The sequence below is a fragment of the Plecotus auritus genome (genome assembly GCF_963455305.1).
Source record: "Plecotus auritus genome assembly, chromosome: 14".
Taxonomy (NCBI): Eukaryota; Metazoa; Chordata; class Mammalia; order Chiroptera; family Vespertilionidae; genus Plecotus; species Plecotus auritus.
In genome coordinates this window covers 15,979,826-16,001,583 of record NC_137780.1, presented here as the reverse complement: position 1 = coordinate 16,001,583, position 21,758 = coordinate 15,979,826, and the positions used below count along the sequence as shown (strand labels likewise).

The 21,758-nt window shown below is 40.9% G+C and overlaps 1 protein-coding gene across 11 annotated transcripts in view; it reads right to left on the bottom strand.

The window, feature by feature from the left end:
• The window catches only part of CDC42BPA (CDC42 binding protein kinase alpha), a 203,235-nt gene that overhangs the window by 142,455 nt on the left and 39,022 nt on the right, over nt 1-21,758 (bottom strand). For all 11 annotated transcript variants that reach the window (XM_080651309.1, XM_080651299.1, XM_080651303.1 and 8 more), the window contains one exon: nt 478-561. In XM_080651309.1, coding sequence (XP_080507435.1) covers nt 478-561 — 84 coding nt within the window. The remainder of the gene's footprint in view (nt 1-477; nt 562-21,758) is intronic.

The following is a 21,758-nucleotide window of genomic DNA, read 5'->3' as shown; positions in this document are numbered from 1 at the left end:
ATTTTAAAGAAAATGAATTCAACTGCATGACCAGCAATAAACAGAATCCTTAGAGGGCATGTTCAAAGCTTCTGCTGACTTTTGCTTGGAGCAGAATACAGATAAATACAGAATGGTAGAAACAAGGTATGACAAACTTCAAATCAATCATTACTGACTTTCCTGTAAGAGAAATTTCCCACATTTCTTCCTATACAGAAATTCTTTTACACATTTCCTTTGAACATAAATGTGTAAGCACCACGTCAAGGGTTTCCACTTGGTTTTTAGACAATATTAAATTAGCACAAATTATAACTTTTATCATATCTGTATCACAATTGTGAACTATTGAATTTGTCTCTTATGGCCTTAAAATATGTCGTCATAAATAAAATGTTATTAAGTGATATTTAAGGATCTACTGGCTCTCTATAATTTTATATGTCTTCTTATTTCTAAGATTTTATTTAAATATTCCAATAATTAGAACCTTACCTCTGCTCTTTTCAGCATTTCCCATTTATTCAGTATTTTCATGGCAAATACCTTATCTGCATTTTTTAGTTTCACTACAGCAACCTAGAAAAGGAAATACAACATTTAAAATACAACAAATAATACTTTTTTAGTCATCCATTTTCCTTTTTCCTCTCTGTAAAAAAAAAAAAAATACCAAAATTATCAATGATTTCCATGCAGTTCAAATTCTAAGATCCTAAATCAAATAACATTGTCAGTTGAAAAGTTACATTAATGAAAAGTGCCAAACAAATAACTGTATTATGAACACTTAATCAGTTGGTGATTTTACATTACATCATCTTTTTCGAGTTTTCTGTCCTGGAATTTAAATTCAACTGTACTATCACTAAGAAATTGACCAAAATATACAAGATGAAATACTAGAGCTTATTAAATATTATATGCCAAATTCCAACATAATTCTCAAATACCTACTGTCAAAACAAATCTATTTTGTGGGTAATCAAGCAACATGAAATAAACTGCAAATGACATTAATTTTCACACCACATATTTTTATACTATACTAGAGGCCTGGTGCACAAATTTCATGCACGGGGGGTGGGGCAGGGGAGGGAATAGCCTGGCCTGCACCCTCTCCAATCCGGGACCCCTTGGGGGATGTCTGACTGTGGGATCGGGCCTAAACCAGGAGTTGGGACATCCTTCTCACAATCTGGGACTGCTGGCTCCTAACCACTCATCTGCCTGCTGGCCGATCCCCCTAACTGCTCTCCCCTGCTGGCCTGATCCCCCTAACTGCTCTCCCCTGCTTGCCTCATCCCCCTAACTGCTCTCCCCTGCTTGCCTCATCCCCCTAAATGCTCTCCCCTGCTCTCCTCATCCCCCTAACTGCTCTCCCTTGCCAGCCTCATCCCCCTAACTGCTCTCCCCTGCCGGCCTGATCCCCCTAACTGCTCTCCCCTGCTTGCCTCATCCCCCTAACTGCTCTCCCCTGCTTGCCTCATCCCCCTAACTGCTCTCCCCTGCTTGCCTCATCCTCCTAAATGCTCTCCCCTGCTCTCCTCATCCCTAACTGCTCTCCTCTGCCAGCCTGATGCCCCTAACTCAGTGGTTCTCAACCTTTCTAATGCCGCAACCCTTTAATACAGTTCCTCATTGTTGTGGGGACCCCCAACCATAAAATATATTTTCGTTGCTACTTCATAACTGTAATTTTGCTACTGTTATGAATCGTAATGTAAATATCTGTGTTTTCCCATGGTCTTAGGCTCTACAGCAGTGGTTCTCAACCTGTGGGTCGCGACTGGTTGAGAACCGCTAGCAGGGTCACCTAAGACCATCGGAAAACACAGATATTTACATTATGATTCATAACAGTAACAAAATTACAGTTATGAAGTAGCAACGAAAATAATTTTATGGCTGGGGGTCCCCACAACATGAGGAACTGTATTAAAGGGTCGTGGCATTAGGAAGGTTGAGAACCACTGCCCTAACTGCTCTACCCTGCTGGCCTCATCCCCCTAACTACTCTTCCCTGCTGGCCTACCTGCCCCTAACCGCCTCTGCCTCAGCCCCACCACCATGACTTTGTCTGGAAGACGTCCAGTCTAATTAGCCTATTACCCTTTTATTAGTATAGATACCACAACCCCCAACTCCCTCTCTCCCTCTCTCTCTCTCACAAGCACACACACCCCAAAGGTCAATTAAGCCTATCAGCTCTACTAACTGTAGACTCTACACATTCCTTTGCAACAAACAATGGAACAGCTATTTCACTATTTTGTATTTTAGTTATGATAAAAAAAAAACTGTCAAACTGGTGCTCTACCCCCCGGGAGCATGCCCATGCCTTACCCTTTCCCTTGCCCTCCCCCTCCCAGCCCCAGGCATGTTACCATTCGCTTCCTCACTCCCAAGCAACAAGGGCGCTTCCTTTACTTCTGTGCCTTGTTTCCGAAGCCCATTTCTTCTAGGAATTACTTTTTCTACCTCTGTAATCTACCCAATAAATGTTCTCTTACAAAAAAAACAACAACACAAAACAACACACACAAAACAACAAAAACTGTCAAATACAAATAAATAAGCCCACATTTTCACCCTCAACAAACTGATTACGTTTCTGTTGCTACACCTCTGCTTCATTTGACTAGATCTCCAGGGCCCTTCCAGGGGAGCTGAAGGACTGAGAATGAACTGCAGAAGAGACAAAGGCTGTTTCCAGTGACCGGGGGCTAAGGAAGGGGAAGGCACGTAGGACCTAACATGCCAAAGGAGAGAACAAATGTTATACCTCGTATCTTCAAAAGGATATTCCAAGGATAGAGAATAGGTTTAAACTCAGGTGCCAAATTTTATTTTTCAGGTGCCAAATTTGTAAAAATCTTAATAGCAAATGTACATATCAGGGGCATTTAATACATTTATATCTGTATCAGATGGCAAAAAAGTAATATGGCCAAATAATTAAAGTCAGTGTATATTATATGATATACACTAGAACAGTGGTCGGCAAACTCATTAGTCAACAGAGCGGCAAACCGCAGCTCGTGAGCCACAGTTTACCGACCACTGCACTAGAACATTTCTTGGTAATTGTCATAAATGGTATAATACTGTGATTATAGCTTTTCATCAATTAAAATGATGGGAAGAAAGAGGAAATATTGCAATTTCAAAAAAAAAAAAACTTTAGTATTTAGTAATCTCTGGTCATAGATACAGACATAAGGGTTTTAGTTAAATTAGTCTCCTAGTGGGCTCATGCTTTTTAAATGGGGCTGTACAAGACATAGAAGCAACCTAAATGTCCATGAGTGGATGAATGGGTAAAGAAAATGTAGTATACATATATACAATGAAAGATTCTTCAGCCATAAAAAAGGCAGGAAATCTTGCTTTTGTGACAATGTGGATGAACCTAAAGAATATTATGCTAATTGAAATAAGCCAGACACAGAAATACAAATACTGTAAGATCTCACTTAAATGTGGAATCTAAAAAAGTTGAACTCATAGAAGGAGTGTTGGGGCAATGAGGAAATAAATGTTGGCCTGCGGGGACCAGGCCGAAATGGGCCCGGTGCACAGACTTGTGCACCGGTGGGGTCCCTTGGCCTGGCCTGTAGGGATTGGGCCAAATCCGTGCACTGGGCCTCCAACATCCCCCAGGGGGTCTCAGATTACAAGAGGGCGCAAGCAGTTAGGGGGGTCAGGCTGGCAGGCCAAGAGACCCCACCGGTGCACAAATCCGTGCACCGGGCCTCTTGTTGTTACAATATACTTGAAAGTTGCTAAGAGAGAAAATCTTAAATGCTCTCGCCACACACACACACACACACACAAAAGATAATTATGTGAGGGGATGGAAGTGTTAACTTTGTTATGGTTACCATTACACAGTATATACGAGTATCAAATCATCACTTTGTACACCTTAGTACTGCACAATGTTACATGTCAATTATTTCTCAATAAAAATGGAAAAAAAAATAAAGGGGGTTGGAATAAAGAGCAAGAAAAACTTGAGAAACATGGTTTCACCAAGGTCTCTGAGAGGCTGAAAACACAAGTTGGCTATTCTGGAGTCCAATGTGGCACAGCAGGGAGTGCAAATGGTCAGAAGGACGGAGCCCAGAGCTAGACCAGCCTACGCTTCGCTAGGGCAGAGACCCAGTGGCTATCACTCATCGTGACGTAGGGAATCTGACCTCAGCTTGAGAAAAGCACGCCCAGCACTATATGACTCACCAGTCCCCGATGCCGGTGAGCATGAACGCACCTGATGGCAACTACTGCGAGGAGGAGGAGTCTTCACCAACGCATGAACGTGTGTGACGTGCCAGGTATATTCTAAGCGTTTTACGCAGGTCCGCAATCCCTTACCTGCTACCCTAACAGTCAAAAGGTTCCCACAATCCATTTGGCAGCCTGCACTGCCACTGGGCTACTATAGTACTTGTGTTCTGCTTTTATGTCACTTACTGAATAGATCAGCATGCTTCACTGCAGAAACTGATGCCTTTGCTTACGGGGTGCTGCCCAAGTCTCATAGGGGTATTATATAAAACAGAGCATATGGACCAATTATCTGTCTAAAATCCAAAAAGTACTGGAACCAAACCCCCTCTGGATTACAGAGCTGTGCAGGAGAACAAACCAGCATTACTGAACACTCAGACACGGAGCTAGCCCTTATCGTGGCTGTCGGGGAGTGGTGAGCGCTCGGACTCTGCAGTCAGACCACTGGGGTTTGTACCCTGGCTCTGTTATGAGCTTTAACTCTGGGCAAATAACATTTCAGAACTTCGGTGTTCTCAACAATGTAACAGAGTTAATAACAGTACTTACTTACATAGTTGTGGTAAAGAGTGAAATAATACAAGTATAAAGTGCTCACAACAGGGTCTGGCGTTCAGTAAGTGCTCAGTAAACATTAGCTGTTATTATGTGTCAGGCCTTGCACTAAGCACATTTTGCCCAGTCTCTAAAGTGCCACTTGCTCTACCGCTAACAGGTGGCAGACATTATACATCCCCATTACTTCAATTTCTTAACTATGAAATAAGAAACTTTGATTTCTTCAACTTCTAACTGTCCATAATTTTATAGCCATGACAAATCCATATACATAGAAATATAGCTAGAAATATTCTCAATTGAAAATATATACAAATAAAATGTAAGCTACAATATTTACCACAGTGTAGGTTTCAACAGTAAAATAATGGAAATAATTTAAATATCCTGAAAGATGAAATTGACTAAATATATCACAAAATTATAGAAAAGTATTCATATTCTTGAAAATACTGTTAAAATACTATTTAATAGGGAAACATTCATAATGTCTGCTTAAAATAAGTTTAGTAACGTTTGTACACTAGATTTTTTGTATATATACCAATAAAGTTCTATGCCATATGTATGTATAGGTATTTCTAGGTGATAAGATTTCTATTCACATTTCTACATTTTCTGTATGGAACATGCAAAATTTGAAACATGGAATGGAATAGTGTGGAATTCCACACCTCATCTTGGCATGAAATCAGCACTAATTATAGAGGTATTGTAGTGTAGCTAATAAGGGCCAAATGAGACCCATTCTATACATCTATGAGGTAATCAGGAATGCCAGGCTGCTGTAAGGATGAAAAACATTCTCAATGCTATCTTGTACCAGTTTCATGAGTTGCCTAAAAACTTTACTCCAAAGAGATTCGGTGTGATGAAATAAAAATGTCAGTTCAGGAAATATCCTTGAATTATCAAATTGATGACATGATCAGACAAGACTATGAAGCTGATAAAATAACAAAATAAAAATTGATCTTGCTTTTCTCCTTTAAACCTACAGGTCATTTTTATATTCATTTCAGTAGAAGAAAAGTTAAAAAAAAGGATTTCCCTAGAACTGTAACTTCAGGTTCTAGATTTTAAGAACCATTGCTCACTGAGATTTGAGGTTAGTATGTAAAAATGTCCTTTCTTATTTATTTTGACTAAAATGAAAAGCACATTTAGTATGGACTGCAAGATTATAAATTTAACAAAAAACAAAGGTATCTTTTTGAAACAAATATAAAGGTGTCTTTAAAGGCTTCATATTAAAAGCACTATGATGTTAGAAAAATTGAAAAAAATCAGTAGATGACAAGTAAAGGAATGAGTTCTTAAACAAAATTTAGGTATCATCGCATAGCTGTAACATGTAATTTAGGAATTCTTATACTATATTACATAGAATTTTAACATCCAAGAAATAGTTGCCAAGCAGTTCTGCAATTCTAGTCTATGTTTAATACACCCAGAATTCACCATCCCACTTCTGTCCCTCCAACCCCAAGCTACCATTACCTGTTGCCTGGATTGTCCTTTCTGGACTCTCTCCTCCTGCCTAATGCCCACGATCTATTCTCAGTGTGGCACCCAGTGATCCTGGATACACATAGCTCAGATCACGACACTCCTCCGCTCCAAACTTCCAGAGCTGCCGGTCTCTCTCCAAGTAAAAGTCAAAATCCTTATCAGAACTTATCTCTGGCCTCCACCCTCTCAGATTCACACCGCTCTCCTTCCAGCTCACTCTGCTCCAGACATACCGGCCACCTGGTTCAATACGCTGACCCAGGGCCTCTCCACTTACCACTATTCCCTAGGTCTCAAAGAGCCTTCTCCCACTGAAGCCACACGGTTTGCTCTCTCACTCCCTCACTCCCTTTCACACTTTCTTATCACACTTCTTTGCTTCCTTTTCCCCTTAGCTCCTTCCTATTATTTAACAAACCATATATTCTACTTAAGTATTTTGCTTATTGTTAGCCTCACTCACTAGAATATAAGTTCTATGAGGACATAAATAATTTATTCTCATTTGCTCCCTAGTATATGCCCAGTACTTGAGAAGCAATAGGTACTCAATAAATATTTACTGAATGAATGATGAATGATTTATAATTTATCTGGGTGTCAATCAATAAGCATTCAACAAATATTTGTTGAATAAATGATGGATGACTTGTAATCCATACAGATATACACAGAAAGTTGTATGGCATCACTCTCTGCTTCAAGTATAGCACTTAAATGATACTGAAACTCAAAAAAGTTCTTATGATAAAAGAGATACAAGTGTGTTTTTAAAGATTTATTAGGTGTATAACATTATTCCCGCTCATGTTGCTATTTAAACAATACGCACGGCTTTTAAAGTCTTGATTTTACATATTTAGCCTTTATTGTCTTTTGTCTGTCTGTTACTGTTCACTATTTACTGCTTCGTGTCTTTGTCTCCTTTTATCTCCCCTGTATAATTTTTACCATCATTTAGTTAATAGATAATAACCAATAACGCCCATTGATAGAAATCTTACTCTGTGCCTGGCACTGGACTAAGCACATTCACATGGCCTTATTTAATTTTCACACCACTCTAAAGTGGTTCTGCAGTCCTCACTAGCGGATTACGACCCAGTGTTCTTTACTCTAAGTACAGAATAGTTCTCTGGGTCCTAAAGAGAGCTCCCATTCATCATGCCTATAACCTTGGTATCTAATGACATGTTAATGGTGATCATTGTTAATATGCATGCAAATCACTGTATGCTTTTTTTTATAAACTGCTCTGTTAGTGATCAGTTTGTGTTCAAAATACTTAATGAAAAAATACTAAGTCCCTTTAACAAGCAAACTAAAAACACTACAAGGAATTTACTAAACAGCTACAGGCAGCCTCTCTATGGAGAACAATTTATATCTACAATAGATACAGTCAAAACACTTCAGAATTTGTAGAGCCTGGCCGTGTGGCTCAGTGGTTGAGCATCTACCTAGGAACCAAGAGGCCATGGTTCAATTCCCGGTCAGGGCATGTGCCTGGACTGCAGGCCTGATCCCCAGTAGGGAACATGCAGGAATCAGATGATTGATGATGTTGCTCTCTCATTGATGTTTCTATTTTTTTATCCCTCTCCCTTCCTCTCTCTCAAAAAACAAACAAAACAAAAACAAAACCACATATTAAACAAAACAAAACAAAAAAAAAGAACTGGTACAGCATGGGCATCGACCAATCAGAACAGACACTGGCTATAAAAATACAGTACGCCCACACCAGTGTGCCCCATGGACTGAAGATTAGCCCCACGTATGCAGAGGCTTTCCAAAGAGAATCACGCAGTGTTAACTTCAAACTTCTTTTCCTCTCCCTTGATCCCAGGAGAGCCAAGGTACAAAGTTTTGAAGGAAGGGTGAATAGCTCCAAGTAATTCTCCTTTCAGACCCTGGGCCTAGGGGATGCAGACACACAGGGCCTGGTTACAGTAATCAGAGGAAGCAAGCTAATTAAAAGCTTTTGACACCTGAAGCAGGGGTAGCAGGCCAAAGCAGCAAGCTTTCACAACAAGCTCTGAAGCCCAGAAGCCTTGAAGCTGCCGGAGCAAGGCTGGAGCAGGCAGAAGCGGTGAGCCACCAGGAAACTGTGGACAGGCAACACCCAGGGCGTAAGTTAAAGGTTTTCCTGAAAGCAAAAAGGAAAACCCAGCGTTAAGTTCAGCAGTAACTGACAACAACTGAGTTGTAGAGAGAAGGTTCTTAATCCGAAGAGTTGTTGATTTTCAATTATATCTCGCTCCTCTGTTGTTTCCCATGAATTATGCATTCTTGTAGGAATTACATAAATTATGCTTTTATTTTCATAGTTTTGTTTTTTTAAGAAAAAGCATAATTGATAATTGCTCTAATCAGGTATCCGCACCGAGGTAAGCCCATCCACTGTCTATGCACCTATTTACAAACTCCTGGTATGGACAGAATACCTTGCAGGGAATAATGATCTCTTTAGAGTTGTCTCTACATTTCAAAATCTATTAGTTGGTAAATACTACAGGATATGTAAGAACACCAGAGATATTTTAATTAGGAATGAAGCACTAAGCAGCAAGAGCTCATAATACAACCAACAGTACTTTTCTAGACAAAAATTCACTGTCTTAGTACAACAGAGTAAATTATCTGCAATCTGTTTTACATACTTTAATCAATATAAATAACAGAGCAAGAAAATACCAAAAAAAAGGAAGAAAAAAGGACACCTTCTCACACTGAATCTCAAATATTATCAGTCATGCTTTACTCTGAGCTGAATCTAGAGGTTGCAATGGCCTGTGACCAGGGAGGACTTATTCCTGGTCAAAAGATGGCCACATGGCTGTTTCCTGCAGCCCACTCCCTAGCCCTGCACCCCAATTTTCAGTATTTCTTGGCACGAGGACTGTAGAGCAAATACCATTGTCCTGAACTATCTGCCTCACAATCCCAATGAGTAACTACAAGTAATTCTCCAGTGCCTATTCTTTTTCTAGTCCCTTTCATGGAAGAAAAAAAAAGTATTCTTTAAGTATTTTTATTATTGCTTTTTTTTCCCATAATTCAATCTCAACTGAGCCCTAAAATCTACCTGCAGTCCCACCACTGATTCTCTGCCCTTTCCCAATCTTCTAAAACACCCCGTGTCACACTGCCACCACCATCTATCCCACCCCTCTCCTGTCTACCCCTTATATGCAATCAATGATGTTTCCTTAAAAACACACCCTCACATTTCCTCGTGCCATCTTTAAATGTTTCTACATTTCCACTTACCCTTACTTCTTCTCCTTTAGAACCCAACGAAGAAATACCCCCACCACTTTACAGGGCTAAAAGTAACATTTGAGATCTGGACCCTAGACCCTCCCCTTCCTTTCCTTCATTGTCCCATTAAGATCTGTTTCTCGACTTCAAACCCCCTCTCTTCTAGCTCCTGAATATCAACTGACAAGCTTTTCCAAGACCATTTCCCATCCAAAAATAATACAAAAACTTTATCACTATCCTACCTTCCACTAAAGAAACTGATATCCCATCCCTTTTCTGTAAGGCATCATTGCTCCAAAAAGCACATTTTGAAATAGGAAATGCTTGCTTTTTCCACTCGCTCAACATTTATCTGCTTCCAACCTCTTTCAATCACCTACCTCAATCTAGTTTCATTTCACTCTACTGGACTGAAATTATTCTCTCAAAAATCAATAATGACCCTCCAATTTCCAAATAACACATACTGTTCTCATTTCTCATCTGCTTCAACCTCTCTTTATTGCTGACAATCAATATATTCCCCTTTTCTTTTTTCTGTAACCTGTTACATGTTGTTCCCCAAGACCCGTTATGCCATCTTTTAAATATCCTCTCCTTCCTGACTTATATTAACTATTCCAAATGCCCCAATTTATACATCCTATATAATAAAAGCCTAATATGCTAAACGTATGGTCGTCTGGTCGGCTGTTCAACCAATCAAAGCAAAATATGTTAATGATATGCTAAGGCCGCTCAACTGCTTGCTATGACGTGCACTGACCACCAGGGGACAGTCAACCAGTCGCTACGACATGCACTGTCCACCGGGGGCAGACGCTCTGACCAGTAGGTTAGCTTGCTGCTGGGGTCTGGCCAATTGGGACTGAGCGAAACGGGCCAGACACACCCTGGAGCCCTCCTGCGATCCTCCCCGGCTGGCCAACCTCCCACGTCCCTCCCTGGCCCCTATCACACACTGGTGGGGTCCCTTGGCCTGGCCTGTGCCCTCTCGCAATCCGGGACCCCTCAGGGGATGTCAGAGAGCCAGTTTCGGCCCAATCCTGCAGGTCAGGTCGAGGGACCCCACTGGTGCATGAATTCGTGCACCGGGCCTCTCTCTCTCTTTACACACACACACACACACACACACACACACACACACACACTAATAAAAGGGTAATATGCTAATTAGACCAGGTCGACCTGACATCTTCCAGACGTCCAACTTCCTTTCGGTTAGGGGGCGACCAGGCTGGCAGGGAGGCAGTTAGGGGGCAAGCAGGCTGGCAGGGGGGCAGTTAAGGGGGGACCAGGCTGGCATGGGAGCAGTTAGGGGGCGACCAGGCCAGCAGGGGACCAGTTGGGGGTGATCAGGCCAGCAAGCAGAAGCAGTTAGGGGCGATCGGGCAGGCAGGCAAGCAGTTCCGGATTGCAAGAGGGATGTCCAACTGCAGGTTTAGGGATGGGGCCTAAAACGGCAGTCGGACATCCCCCAAGGGGTCCTGGATTGGAGAGGGTGCAGGCCGGGATGAGGGACCACCCCCCACAAGCACGAATTTTGTGTACCGGACCTCTAATATGTGTGTGTGTGTGTGTGTGTGTGTGTGTGTGTGTGTGTGTGTGTGTATGTATATATATTGAGTGAAAGGTTAAAGATGGTGGTGCATCGGCAGGCTAAATAGCCATCACAGACAGTGAATAAACAAAATTTGAATTGTAGTTACTCATTGGGGCTGGGGGATGGGGATATCCAAAGGGAAGTGCTACACAGCACTGAGCCAAAGGGTATTGGGTCCATGATGGCAGCAAAAATGCACTTGGGACAGTGAAATAAGGACGGGCATAGAAGAAGCAACAGGAGAGCCTAGACTGGCCTCTTTGGCTCACTGAGAAGTCAGAGAAAAGGGGGACTTGGAGGCAGGTTCAGGGGGTTAGCCCGGGACGAGCTGCTTCTGCCCATTGCTCCCCTGATTGCAAGTCTCTTGGGATCCTTTAGAGGTGGGGAGATACATACCTGTGGGGGCAGGAGAGTGGAAGGGAACGGCAGGGGTATGCTCCTTGGAGGTAGAGCGCACTGGGTCCTTTGTCCTGAGCATATTTCTCTCTCTCTTACAGGAGGAAATCTTAGGAGAGTTCTCAAGGGAGTGACTCAATAGAATATTCATCAGCTTTCCAGGTGCACTCTTTTAGGGTGGGGGTCTCCACTGATGGGTCAGTGCCAGAGCAGGGGGTCATTAGTCAATGTCCTGAGGCAGCCATAGTGTCATTTGTCTAGTTTTGGTGCTTTTCTAAGCCTAGAGCTGAAATACAACTAAGGCCTAGATGTTATCTTTAGGGAGGAAAAGGTCAGGGGGTCTAACCCTCCTGACCAGCGATATGAAAGGTCAGGGGTCCAAACCGAATGACCAGTGATGTGCTGGGGGAGGAGAGGTTACCCTGGGGGCGAGGTTCTTGTTTTCCCCATCTGCCCTTGCTAGGCATCCAGGGCTTTTTGCCCTGATGAGTGTCTATGCCTGGCCAATGGTCCTTGCTCTGCTCATGTCTGTCTAATACTAATAACTCCTAAATCTATCTCCTAAGATCTAGACCCATATATCGAAATGCCTATTAGTCATCTCTAGAATATTCAGAAAATATCTCAAATTTAACAAGTCAAAAACCTGTATACGAAACTCATCTACTATGTTGCATACCTCAATCACCTATGACTACTACCTTTAACTCATCACTGACATCCCAAGTAATTTCTTTCCAAACTGTCCCTCCCACCCCCCTTCTTTCTCACTTCCACTGACCTAGTTCAAGCCATCACTATTTCATCTGCAAAAATGATAATAAGGTCATTTTTTGCCACCTTACTATAAGGCAGATGCTATGCTAACAACTGAGAATAAAAGATAAATACAAGAGTCCTTACACATCAAAAATCTCTCGGTCCAGTATGGGAAACATACCCAACATAATTACAGTACACCGTGGAGAGAAAAGGTAACACAAAGGCCTCTAAAAAGCAAAGAAGAGAGATCCCTGACCCAAAAGGTAAGAGTGGGGATGGGAGATGTATAATGTGTGAGTATGTGTTCACGTTTCTTGGAAGAGGTGACTGACACCTGAATGAACCCCACAAAAGAGGGACCAAGCGGGTTTGGTGGGACAGTGGGGATACTTGGGGAAGTGGGGCAGCTTGAGCAAGAAGCATCTGTGTGGGAGGGAGGGGTAATGATGTTCAGGGACAGTAAGTAGTTCTGCTTCCTAGGAAAGTTTTTCCTCCTGCACGGAGTAGCAAGAAATGAGGCTGAAGATCCAAACAGTGGAGGAGCTTGCACGCCATGTTAGTCAACCAGAACCTTAAATTGCAGGTAACAGAACCATTATTCACAGTTGGCTTTAGCTAGATCAGGTCTCTGGAGAATGATTCTGAGGCAGGGAGTGAAACAAGAAAGCTGCAATAGGAGCTGAGGTCTAAGAGACTGAGGATCTAATGAGGGGAGAGAGGGTGACATTTGAGGGGTACTTAGGATGTTTAGGACATAAAAGTTGATTGATTCGATGTGGAGGCCTGAAAGTGAGAAATCCAGGTCTCCCTGCCTCGGGTCTCTTCCCTGTCTCCTCCCTCCTCTATGCTAGCACCTCCCTGCCCCCCACCCCCCGGTCCCCAGCACTACCTCTCTAAAAGAATTCGGACTGTATCACTATTCTGCTTATTCCCATGTGAGAGGACTCCCGATCATGAGTTCCTTAGCACTGCACACCGAGTCATTCAACTGCTTTGCCCAAATGACCTTCCAATTCTCATCTTTCACCAACAGCAACACCCTATATTCCCGTCACAAGATCACTAACTGCTCCCTGAATAAAAAGAAATGTGCTTCAAAAACAAAATCTAAAAAACAATAACCTTTTGGTTGTTGTAGAACATAATTATTATGTAAAATGTATAAAAGTATAAAAATAGAGAACCACAGTTACTTCATAGAGAAAAGAAAACTAATCAAAAAACTATTACTTTGTCTATATCCTTTCAACCACCAAGGTCTTCTCCTAGGAATTTATTCTAGAAGAAATGATTTAGAAAATCATCTGAAATGCAGTGAAAGCATTATGTATAAAAATGCTTTGTACAGCATTATTTATATATCTTAATATATAAAGAGGTAATATGCAAATTAGGCCAGGACTTCGTAATGGGTCATGACCAGACAGGAGGAGGTTGCGTGCACAGGTGAGGCCCAGAGCGGAGATGGAGACAGAGGCAGGGGGGCCTGCCCGAGCCAGCATGGCAGCTCGGGCGGCCCTGGAGCGGACACAGGCAGGGGGGCCGGGGGACGCTGCGAGTCAGGCACAGGTCTGGCCCCCCACAGCCCCAGAGCGGACACAGGTGGGGGGGGGGCTGCGGGGGGAGAGGGGGCCTGGGGCTGGCTGAGCCACCATGCCAGCTTGGGCAGCCCCGGAGAGGACACAGGCAGGGGGGCAGGGGGGCAGGGGGGGCCTGGGGCGGAAGTCAGGTGCGGGTCCCAGCTACCCGCGGTGCCAGTCAGGCACGGGTCCCGGCCAACCACAGCGGCGGTCCGGCCTGACTCCCGAGGCCTGCACGGCGGGAGGCAGGCTGGGCCTCTAGTCATTTATGATACAGAAAAGACAGAACCACCTAAATATTCCATTCCTTTATTTTAACATATGTATTGAACACCTACTATGTACTAGATTCTACTGCAGGTGCTGGGCAACCTCAGTGGACAGACAGGGGGAAATCATGACATTCAAAGTATACATTCTACCTTAATATTATTGTTAAGTAAATTACAGAAACATCTACATATGAGCTTTTATGAAGCCATTAAAAATCAGGTTTATAAAGAAACATTTTAATACGTGGGGGAAAGACAAAATAATTTTTTTAAAAAGCTAGTTAGATATTAAGGTTTATGAAATTATCCCAATTTTATTACCTATGAATAGAAATATAATTGGAGAGAAATCCCTCAAAATTATAGATCACAATGCTGTGTCCCTTTCCCTCTTGCTGATTAGACTGTGACCCTAAGCAAGGACATGGGACATGTTTGAATTATAGCGCATGATTAATAAGTATGATTTGCATTAGTAAAAAGAGAGAAGCATGAAAGAAAAAGGAACTTTATTTTTCTGTCTCTAACCTCTGGTTAGGAAATTTATTATGTTTACTAGCTCTGTCCTAAGTCCTGAGTATAATGAATAAAAACTCAGTTCCTGTGTTCAGCTTACAGTCCTCTCTCCTTGGCTTGAGATAGCCATCTTCGCCCCTGTGTCTTCGTTTCTTCTTCCCTCTGTCCATGCCTGTGTCCAAATTTTCCCTTCTTGAAGGACACCAATTATATTAGAGTAAGGGCCCACCCCAGTGACCTCCTTTTAACTTAGTTACCTCTGTAAAGAGCCTATTTCCAAACAGGGTCACATTCTGAGGTACTGGAGGTTAGGACTTCATCATGAAGTTGTTTGAGAAGGTTGGAAGGGAGACACAATTGAACCTTAACTGTAACCTGTCCAGCCATCCCTGCTTATGTGTGTGTGTTTTTAATGTGGCAAGTTTGAGTAAGCCTGGGATGGGAGGGAAAATTCCTTGTATTTTTTAAATTCAGATAAGATTGAAGAGCAATCAATGGCTAGTGTGCTTTTAGGACCTGAAAGACTAGACTAGGCCAAACCAGTGTATACTATTTGAGTTTATCTTTTCTGGGTTAAACAGAGCTCTCTTACACAGGAAATAATTCCAAACCCTGGCTACATCTCAGCCTCCTTAGGGAACTGATCCTCACTGCTCACAAGGCAGTGAGCTCTTTAAATCTCCTAATAAGGACTTTCACATAGCCGTTCTACACAGTGCTTGCTGCTCCAGATCCTGCTACAACCAACCTCCAAGCCCTCCTCCACCAGAACATCTCCGGGGAGCAAAACTGAGGGAGACCCTGAAGGGTTTGACCAGGTTTCCAAAGGAATGAAAATAGTAATTTCCAAGAGGATTTAAATTCTCACATATATTTGGCACCTCTTTCCAAGTAGTCGTTTTCCAGATTAGGAAAGGAGGAGAGAGAGTAATCCTTTAAAAAAGAAAGCCACTTCGCCCTGAGACCCTCAATCTGCTGAATCTTTCAGCGCTGCATACCGCCTGTTCCTCTCCATAGCATGACTTTCTTTTTAACAGACGCTTTGTCTGCAGTGAGCCTGGACCAATCACATACATAAACAATTCTCACATTGGCTGGAATTGCTGTGCTAGCTGCAGAGTATAAACCCTAATACAACAGTTTAAAACAAAGCCAGGTGGTCCCTACTAGATAAAGGTTTAAGTGACCTCTAATCCCTTGGTAAAACTAGTTTAGCATCTGAAACTAGTTTGAAACCTGTATGATCCTATTAATCAATGTCACCCCAATAAATGTAATTTAAAAAAAAAAACACTACTTTGGGAGAAACCAGTTTTTACTACTTTAAAAAACCACTGCTTTACTCAATACCAATCATTTTAATAGGATCCACAAAAGGACGTTTCCAATTTAATATCCAGTTGTCTAAAGACCATTTATTAAAAATTTTCTTTTGCACTAATTAGAGATGCTGCCATTGGCAAATATTAAATTCCTATGTGTGTCTGCCACCATTTTTGAACTTCTTATTCATGTGCTATCTGTTGAGGCTTTATGACGTATTTTAAAGTATAGTGGGATAAAAAATAAAAGTAAAATATAATGAGTCTGTTATTGTTCCAGTTTTTAAGTTTTTCTGATGATTCTTAATTATTTTCACAAATAAACCTTTAAAATCAGTTTGTCTAATAATTAGTATATATATTAGACGAAATTATAAAAGGGATAGACATACAGTTATATTTGAAGACTTTAATACCCTTCTCTCAAAAGACTACAAACAACAAATATGCAGTAAAAATTATTTTCAAAATTATATGAACATGGAATGTTCATGTAATAGGCCATATTATGAGCATAAGACAAACTTTAATAAACCCTAGAAGTATTGAAAAATTAGAGTATGATGTCTGATAAGCTAGAATTTTTATCAATTCAAGCTTATCAACTAAAGGCACATCTGATAAAGGACTGTTATCCAAAATAAACCAAGAACTCTTAAAACTGAACAATCAGAAAACAAACGCCTTTAAAAAAAAATGAACCAAAGATCTTAACAGACATCATAGAATATATACAGATGGCAAAGAAACAACTGAAAAGATGCTCAATATCGCCGATCATTAGAAAACGATAGTTGAAACACCACTACACACCTGTTAGAATGGCCAAAATTTAAAACACTGACAACTCCTAATTCTGATGAGGATACGGGGCAACAGCACTCTCATTCATTGCTGGTGGGAATGCAAAATGGTAAGCCACTTTGGAAGACATGTTGGCAATCTTATAAAACTTAACTCATCATATGACCCAGCAATCCTGACTCCTTGGTATTTACCCAAATGAACTGAAAACTTATGTCCACACCACAACCTGTACATGGATGTTTATAAGCAGCTTTCTTCATAATTGCCAAAACTTGGAGGCAATCAAGATATCCTTCCATAGGTGAATGGATAAATGGTGGCACATTTGGACAAGGGAATATTATTTAATGCCAAAAAGCAATGACCTATCAAGCCATGAGGAGACATGAAGGAAATTTAAATGCATGAAAGAAGCCAATCTGAGGAGGCTGCATACTGTATGAGTCCAACTGTCTGACATACTGGGAAAGGCAAAACTATGGAGAGGGTGTGGGAGGGAGGAGTGAATAGGCAGGGCACAGACGATGTTTACAACAGTGAAACTATTATGGATGATCTATATATATACCAGGTGTACCGGTCAATAATGCGGATTTTGTAATCAAAGAAAACATGGTAATTTCAAGAGAAACATCAAAAGTGCTTTATTCAAAGTAATGTCCATCTCTAGCTACACATTTCCCTCATCTTCAGGTAATTTGTGGATACCGTCCCAATAGAACTTTTCTTGTTTTGAGGCAAACCATTTAGAGACCCAATTTTGCACTTCTTCAAACGTTTTAAAGTGCTGCTCAGAAAGTGCATGCCATCCATCGGAACAAATGGTAATAATCTGAAGGAGCAAGGTCTGGTGAATACAGCGGGTGGGTTAACACTTCCCAGGCAAGATCTTTTAACGAGTATTTAACTGGTTTTGAAGTGTGTGATGGTGCGTCATCATGAAGCAAAATTACTTTGCCGTGTCTTCTGGCATATTCTGGTCATTTCATGATCAAAGCGTGGTTCCAATTGATTATTTGTTGTTGGTAGCAATCAGTATTAACTGTTTCACCTGGTTTTAGAAGCTCATAATACACCACACCTTCCTGATCCCACCTAACGCAGAGCATTGTCTTCTTTACGAAGCGAGTTGGCCTTGCAGTCGATGTTGATGGTTGACCTGGATCAACCCATGATTTTGTGCATTTGGGATTCTCAAAATAAATCCACTTTTCATTGCCAGTCACAATTTGATGCAAAAAAGACTTTCTTTCGTGCCATTGAAACAACATTTTACTGATGACTTTTCGGTTTTCCATTTGTCTTTCATTCAGTTGATGTGGCACCCATTTTCCTTCCTTTAAAATCTTTCCCATTGCTTGTAAACGATCAGAAATTGTTTGCTGAGCAACGTTTAATCTTTCTGCAAGTTGTTTTTAAGTCTGACACGCATCTTCATCCAATAATGCTTGTAATTGTTGGTCTTCAAGCTTTTTCGGTTGACCTGGACATTCTTTGTCTCTCACATCAAAATCATCACTTTTAAAGCGTTTAAACCAGCGTTCACAAGTATCTTGAGATGGAGCATGTTCACCATAAGCTTCCTGAAGTATTCAGCAGCACTTTTCTTCAAAATAAATGAAGTAAAACTTCCCACAAATGCTCTTTTTTTGGCACGAAATTCTACATTTTTAAGTGTAATAATGTCTATGATGTTAACACCTTCAGAAAATTTGACATATGAAGTTTTGAAGCTTGTTGTCAATACAACAAAATAGCATACATATCAAATCGCATATATATCAACATATGTGTACCTCCATCTATTGAAAAAAATCCACATTAACCAGTATACCTAGTAAAAGCCTAAGCAACTGTCCAACTGGTAGCTATGACGCGCGATGACCACCAGGGGGCAGATTCTCAATGCAGAAACTGCCGAGCGATAGCAACTTTGAAGAATGCCCTCTCACACTCCAGGATCCCTCAGGGGATGTCAGACTGCCGGTTTTGGCCCGATCCCCGCAGGCCAGGCGGAGGGACCCCCACCTGCCGGAGGGACCCCACTCAGTCTGCAGACGCCCTTCAAGCCCCAGCACCTCCCCAGGTGCGGCCGGCCGGGAAGGGACCTCGGGAGGTTGGCTCAGGGTGTGTCTGGCCCGTCTGGCCCAGTCCCGCCCCACCGGCCACCTTCTAATTAATTTCCTTTCAATGTGCATGAATCCCTGCACCGGGCCTCTAGTACTATCTATAATGGTACATATGTGTCATTATACTTTTGTCCTAACCAATACAATGTACAACACAAAGAGTGAATCTTAATGTAAACTACAGATTTGGGGTGACCGGGATGTGTCAATGTAGATTCACCGATTGCAACAAATGTATCACTCTAGGGGGCATGTTGAGAGTCAGAGAGGCTTCCATGTGCAGGGGCAGGGACTATAAGGGAACTCTGTACTTTCTAATCAATTTTGCTATGAACCTACAACTGCTTTAAAAAACAGTCTATTGAAAAATCAATCAAGGTAACCCACCATATATTAAAGAGCAAATGTATATGATGTCAAGAGATGCAAAAAAAGCATATGACAAAAATTCAGCACCCATTAATACTTTCGTTAATTCTCAGCAAACTGGTTATATAAGACATATTTCCTCAGAATAACAGTGAAACACTAAATCCTTTCTTCCTGAGTTCAAGAATAAAGTAAGGATGTCTACCCTCGTGACACCCATTCAACACTGTGCTAGAGGTGGAAACTAGTGCAGTAAGTTAAGATAAAAAAAATAAAAGGTACATACATCTACACAATGGAATACTACGCTGCCATAAAAAAGAAGGAATTCTTCCCATTTGTAGCAACCTGGATGGAATTAGAGAACATTATGCTAAGTGAAATAAGCCAGTCAATGAAAGAAAAATACCACATGATCTCACTCATTTGCGGATAATAAAAAACATTATAAACTGATGAACAAAAAGATAGATACAGAGGCAGTAAAGCATCAGACTGTCAAATTACAGCGGGAAGGTTAGGGAGAGGTGGGGGAAATAAGAGATCAATTGAAGGACTTATATGCACTCATATAAGAGTAAGCAATGGACGCAAAACATTGGGGGGTGAGGGCATGTATGGGAGTGGGGTGGGGGGGGCAATGGTAAGATATGTACACATATAATACCTTAATAAAAAAATTTAAAAAAATAAAATAAAAGGTACAAAATCTGGAAGTGAAAAGGACCCTAAACTGTCCCTATTCTCAATGATTATTTACTTAGAAAAACAAGAAAGTAGCAACCAAAACAACACAAAACTATTTTAAAATAAGTTTAGAAAATAAAGTCAAATACATAAATCAGTGTTGTATCTACATATTAGCAACATACTATTTGAATATAAAATTGTTTTAAATATCACCATAGCATAAAGCATAAAATACTTAGACTAAATTTAACAAAATGTGAAGACCTGTGCACTAAAATAACAAAACATTCTTAAGAAAATTTAAAACAGACCTTAAAAAACAAAGAAATACCTTGTTCATGGACTAACAAGTAGATTCAACATTAAAATGTCAGACCGCCCAAAACTGATCTATAAATTGAATGCAAACTCAATTTCAATACCAGTAGACTGACAGAAACTGACACCCTGATTCTAAAATGTATATAATAATGCAAAAGTCCTAGAACCTAAAACAATCTGAAAAAGAACAAAGTGGGAGGATTTACACTCACACTTCATTACATACTCTCAACTTCATAGTATAAAGCTACAGGACTCAAGATAATGTGTTATTGGCATTAGGATAGACAAAGAGATCAATGAAACAGAATAAAAGAGCGGAAATAGATAAAAATGTAGTAAACTGATTTTTTTTTAGAAAGATGCTGAAGTAATTTAATAGAGGAAATACAGTCTTTTCAACAAATGTTGCTGAAACAACTAGACATCCAACATCATACATGGATTAATTTGAAGTAGACAACCAACCTAAACATAAGAGCTAAAACTACAGAGCTTTAAAAAAAAAAAAAATTAGGTCACCAGGCCAGCGTGGTGCAGTGGTTGAGCATCGACCTATGAACCAGGAAGTCACGGTTCGATTCCCAGTCAAGGCATATGCCTGGGTTGCGGGCTCGATCCTTGCTGGGGCATGGATGCAGGAGGCAGCTGATCAATGATTCTCTCTCATCACTGATGTTTCTCTCTCTCTCTCTTCCTCTCTGAAATCAATAAAATACATATTTTTAAAAATAGGTCAATACGTCTGTGACCTGAATATAAACAAGAATTTCTTAGGGGGAACCCCTCCCCCCACCTAAAAAATACCCCCAGGAAAAATAAACCTAAGAGAAAATATTGTACCATCAAAACTGAAAACACTCCTACAACAAAATAATAAAAAAGCAAATACCCCAATTTTTTTAAATGAGCAAAATACTTGAATATATACTTTACAAAGGAAGCTATAAGAATGGTGAGTAATTATGTTGATATATAATATAAATTCAAATAATAATGCAACTTAAAGACTATGAAACTCTATTATACACCCATTAGAATGGCTAAAATTACAAAGATGAACAACAGAATATATTGTTGGAACTGGTAGAAATGTAAAATGGTACAACCCCATTGGAGGCGTGCCAGTTTCTTTTAAATTTAAACCATTTAACCCAATAGTTCCAGTCCTAGGTATTTATCCAAAGAAAATGAAAATCTATTTCCATAAAATGCATATAAGAATATTCATAGTAGCCCTGGCTGGTTTGGCTCAGTGGATAGAGCGTTGGCCTGCGGACTGAAGGGTCACAGGTTCGATTCTGGTCAAGGGTACATGCCTGGGTTGGGGGCTCGATCCCCAGTGGGGGCGTGCAGGAGGCAGCCGATCCATGATTCTC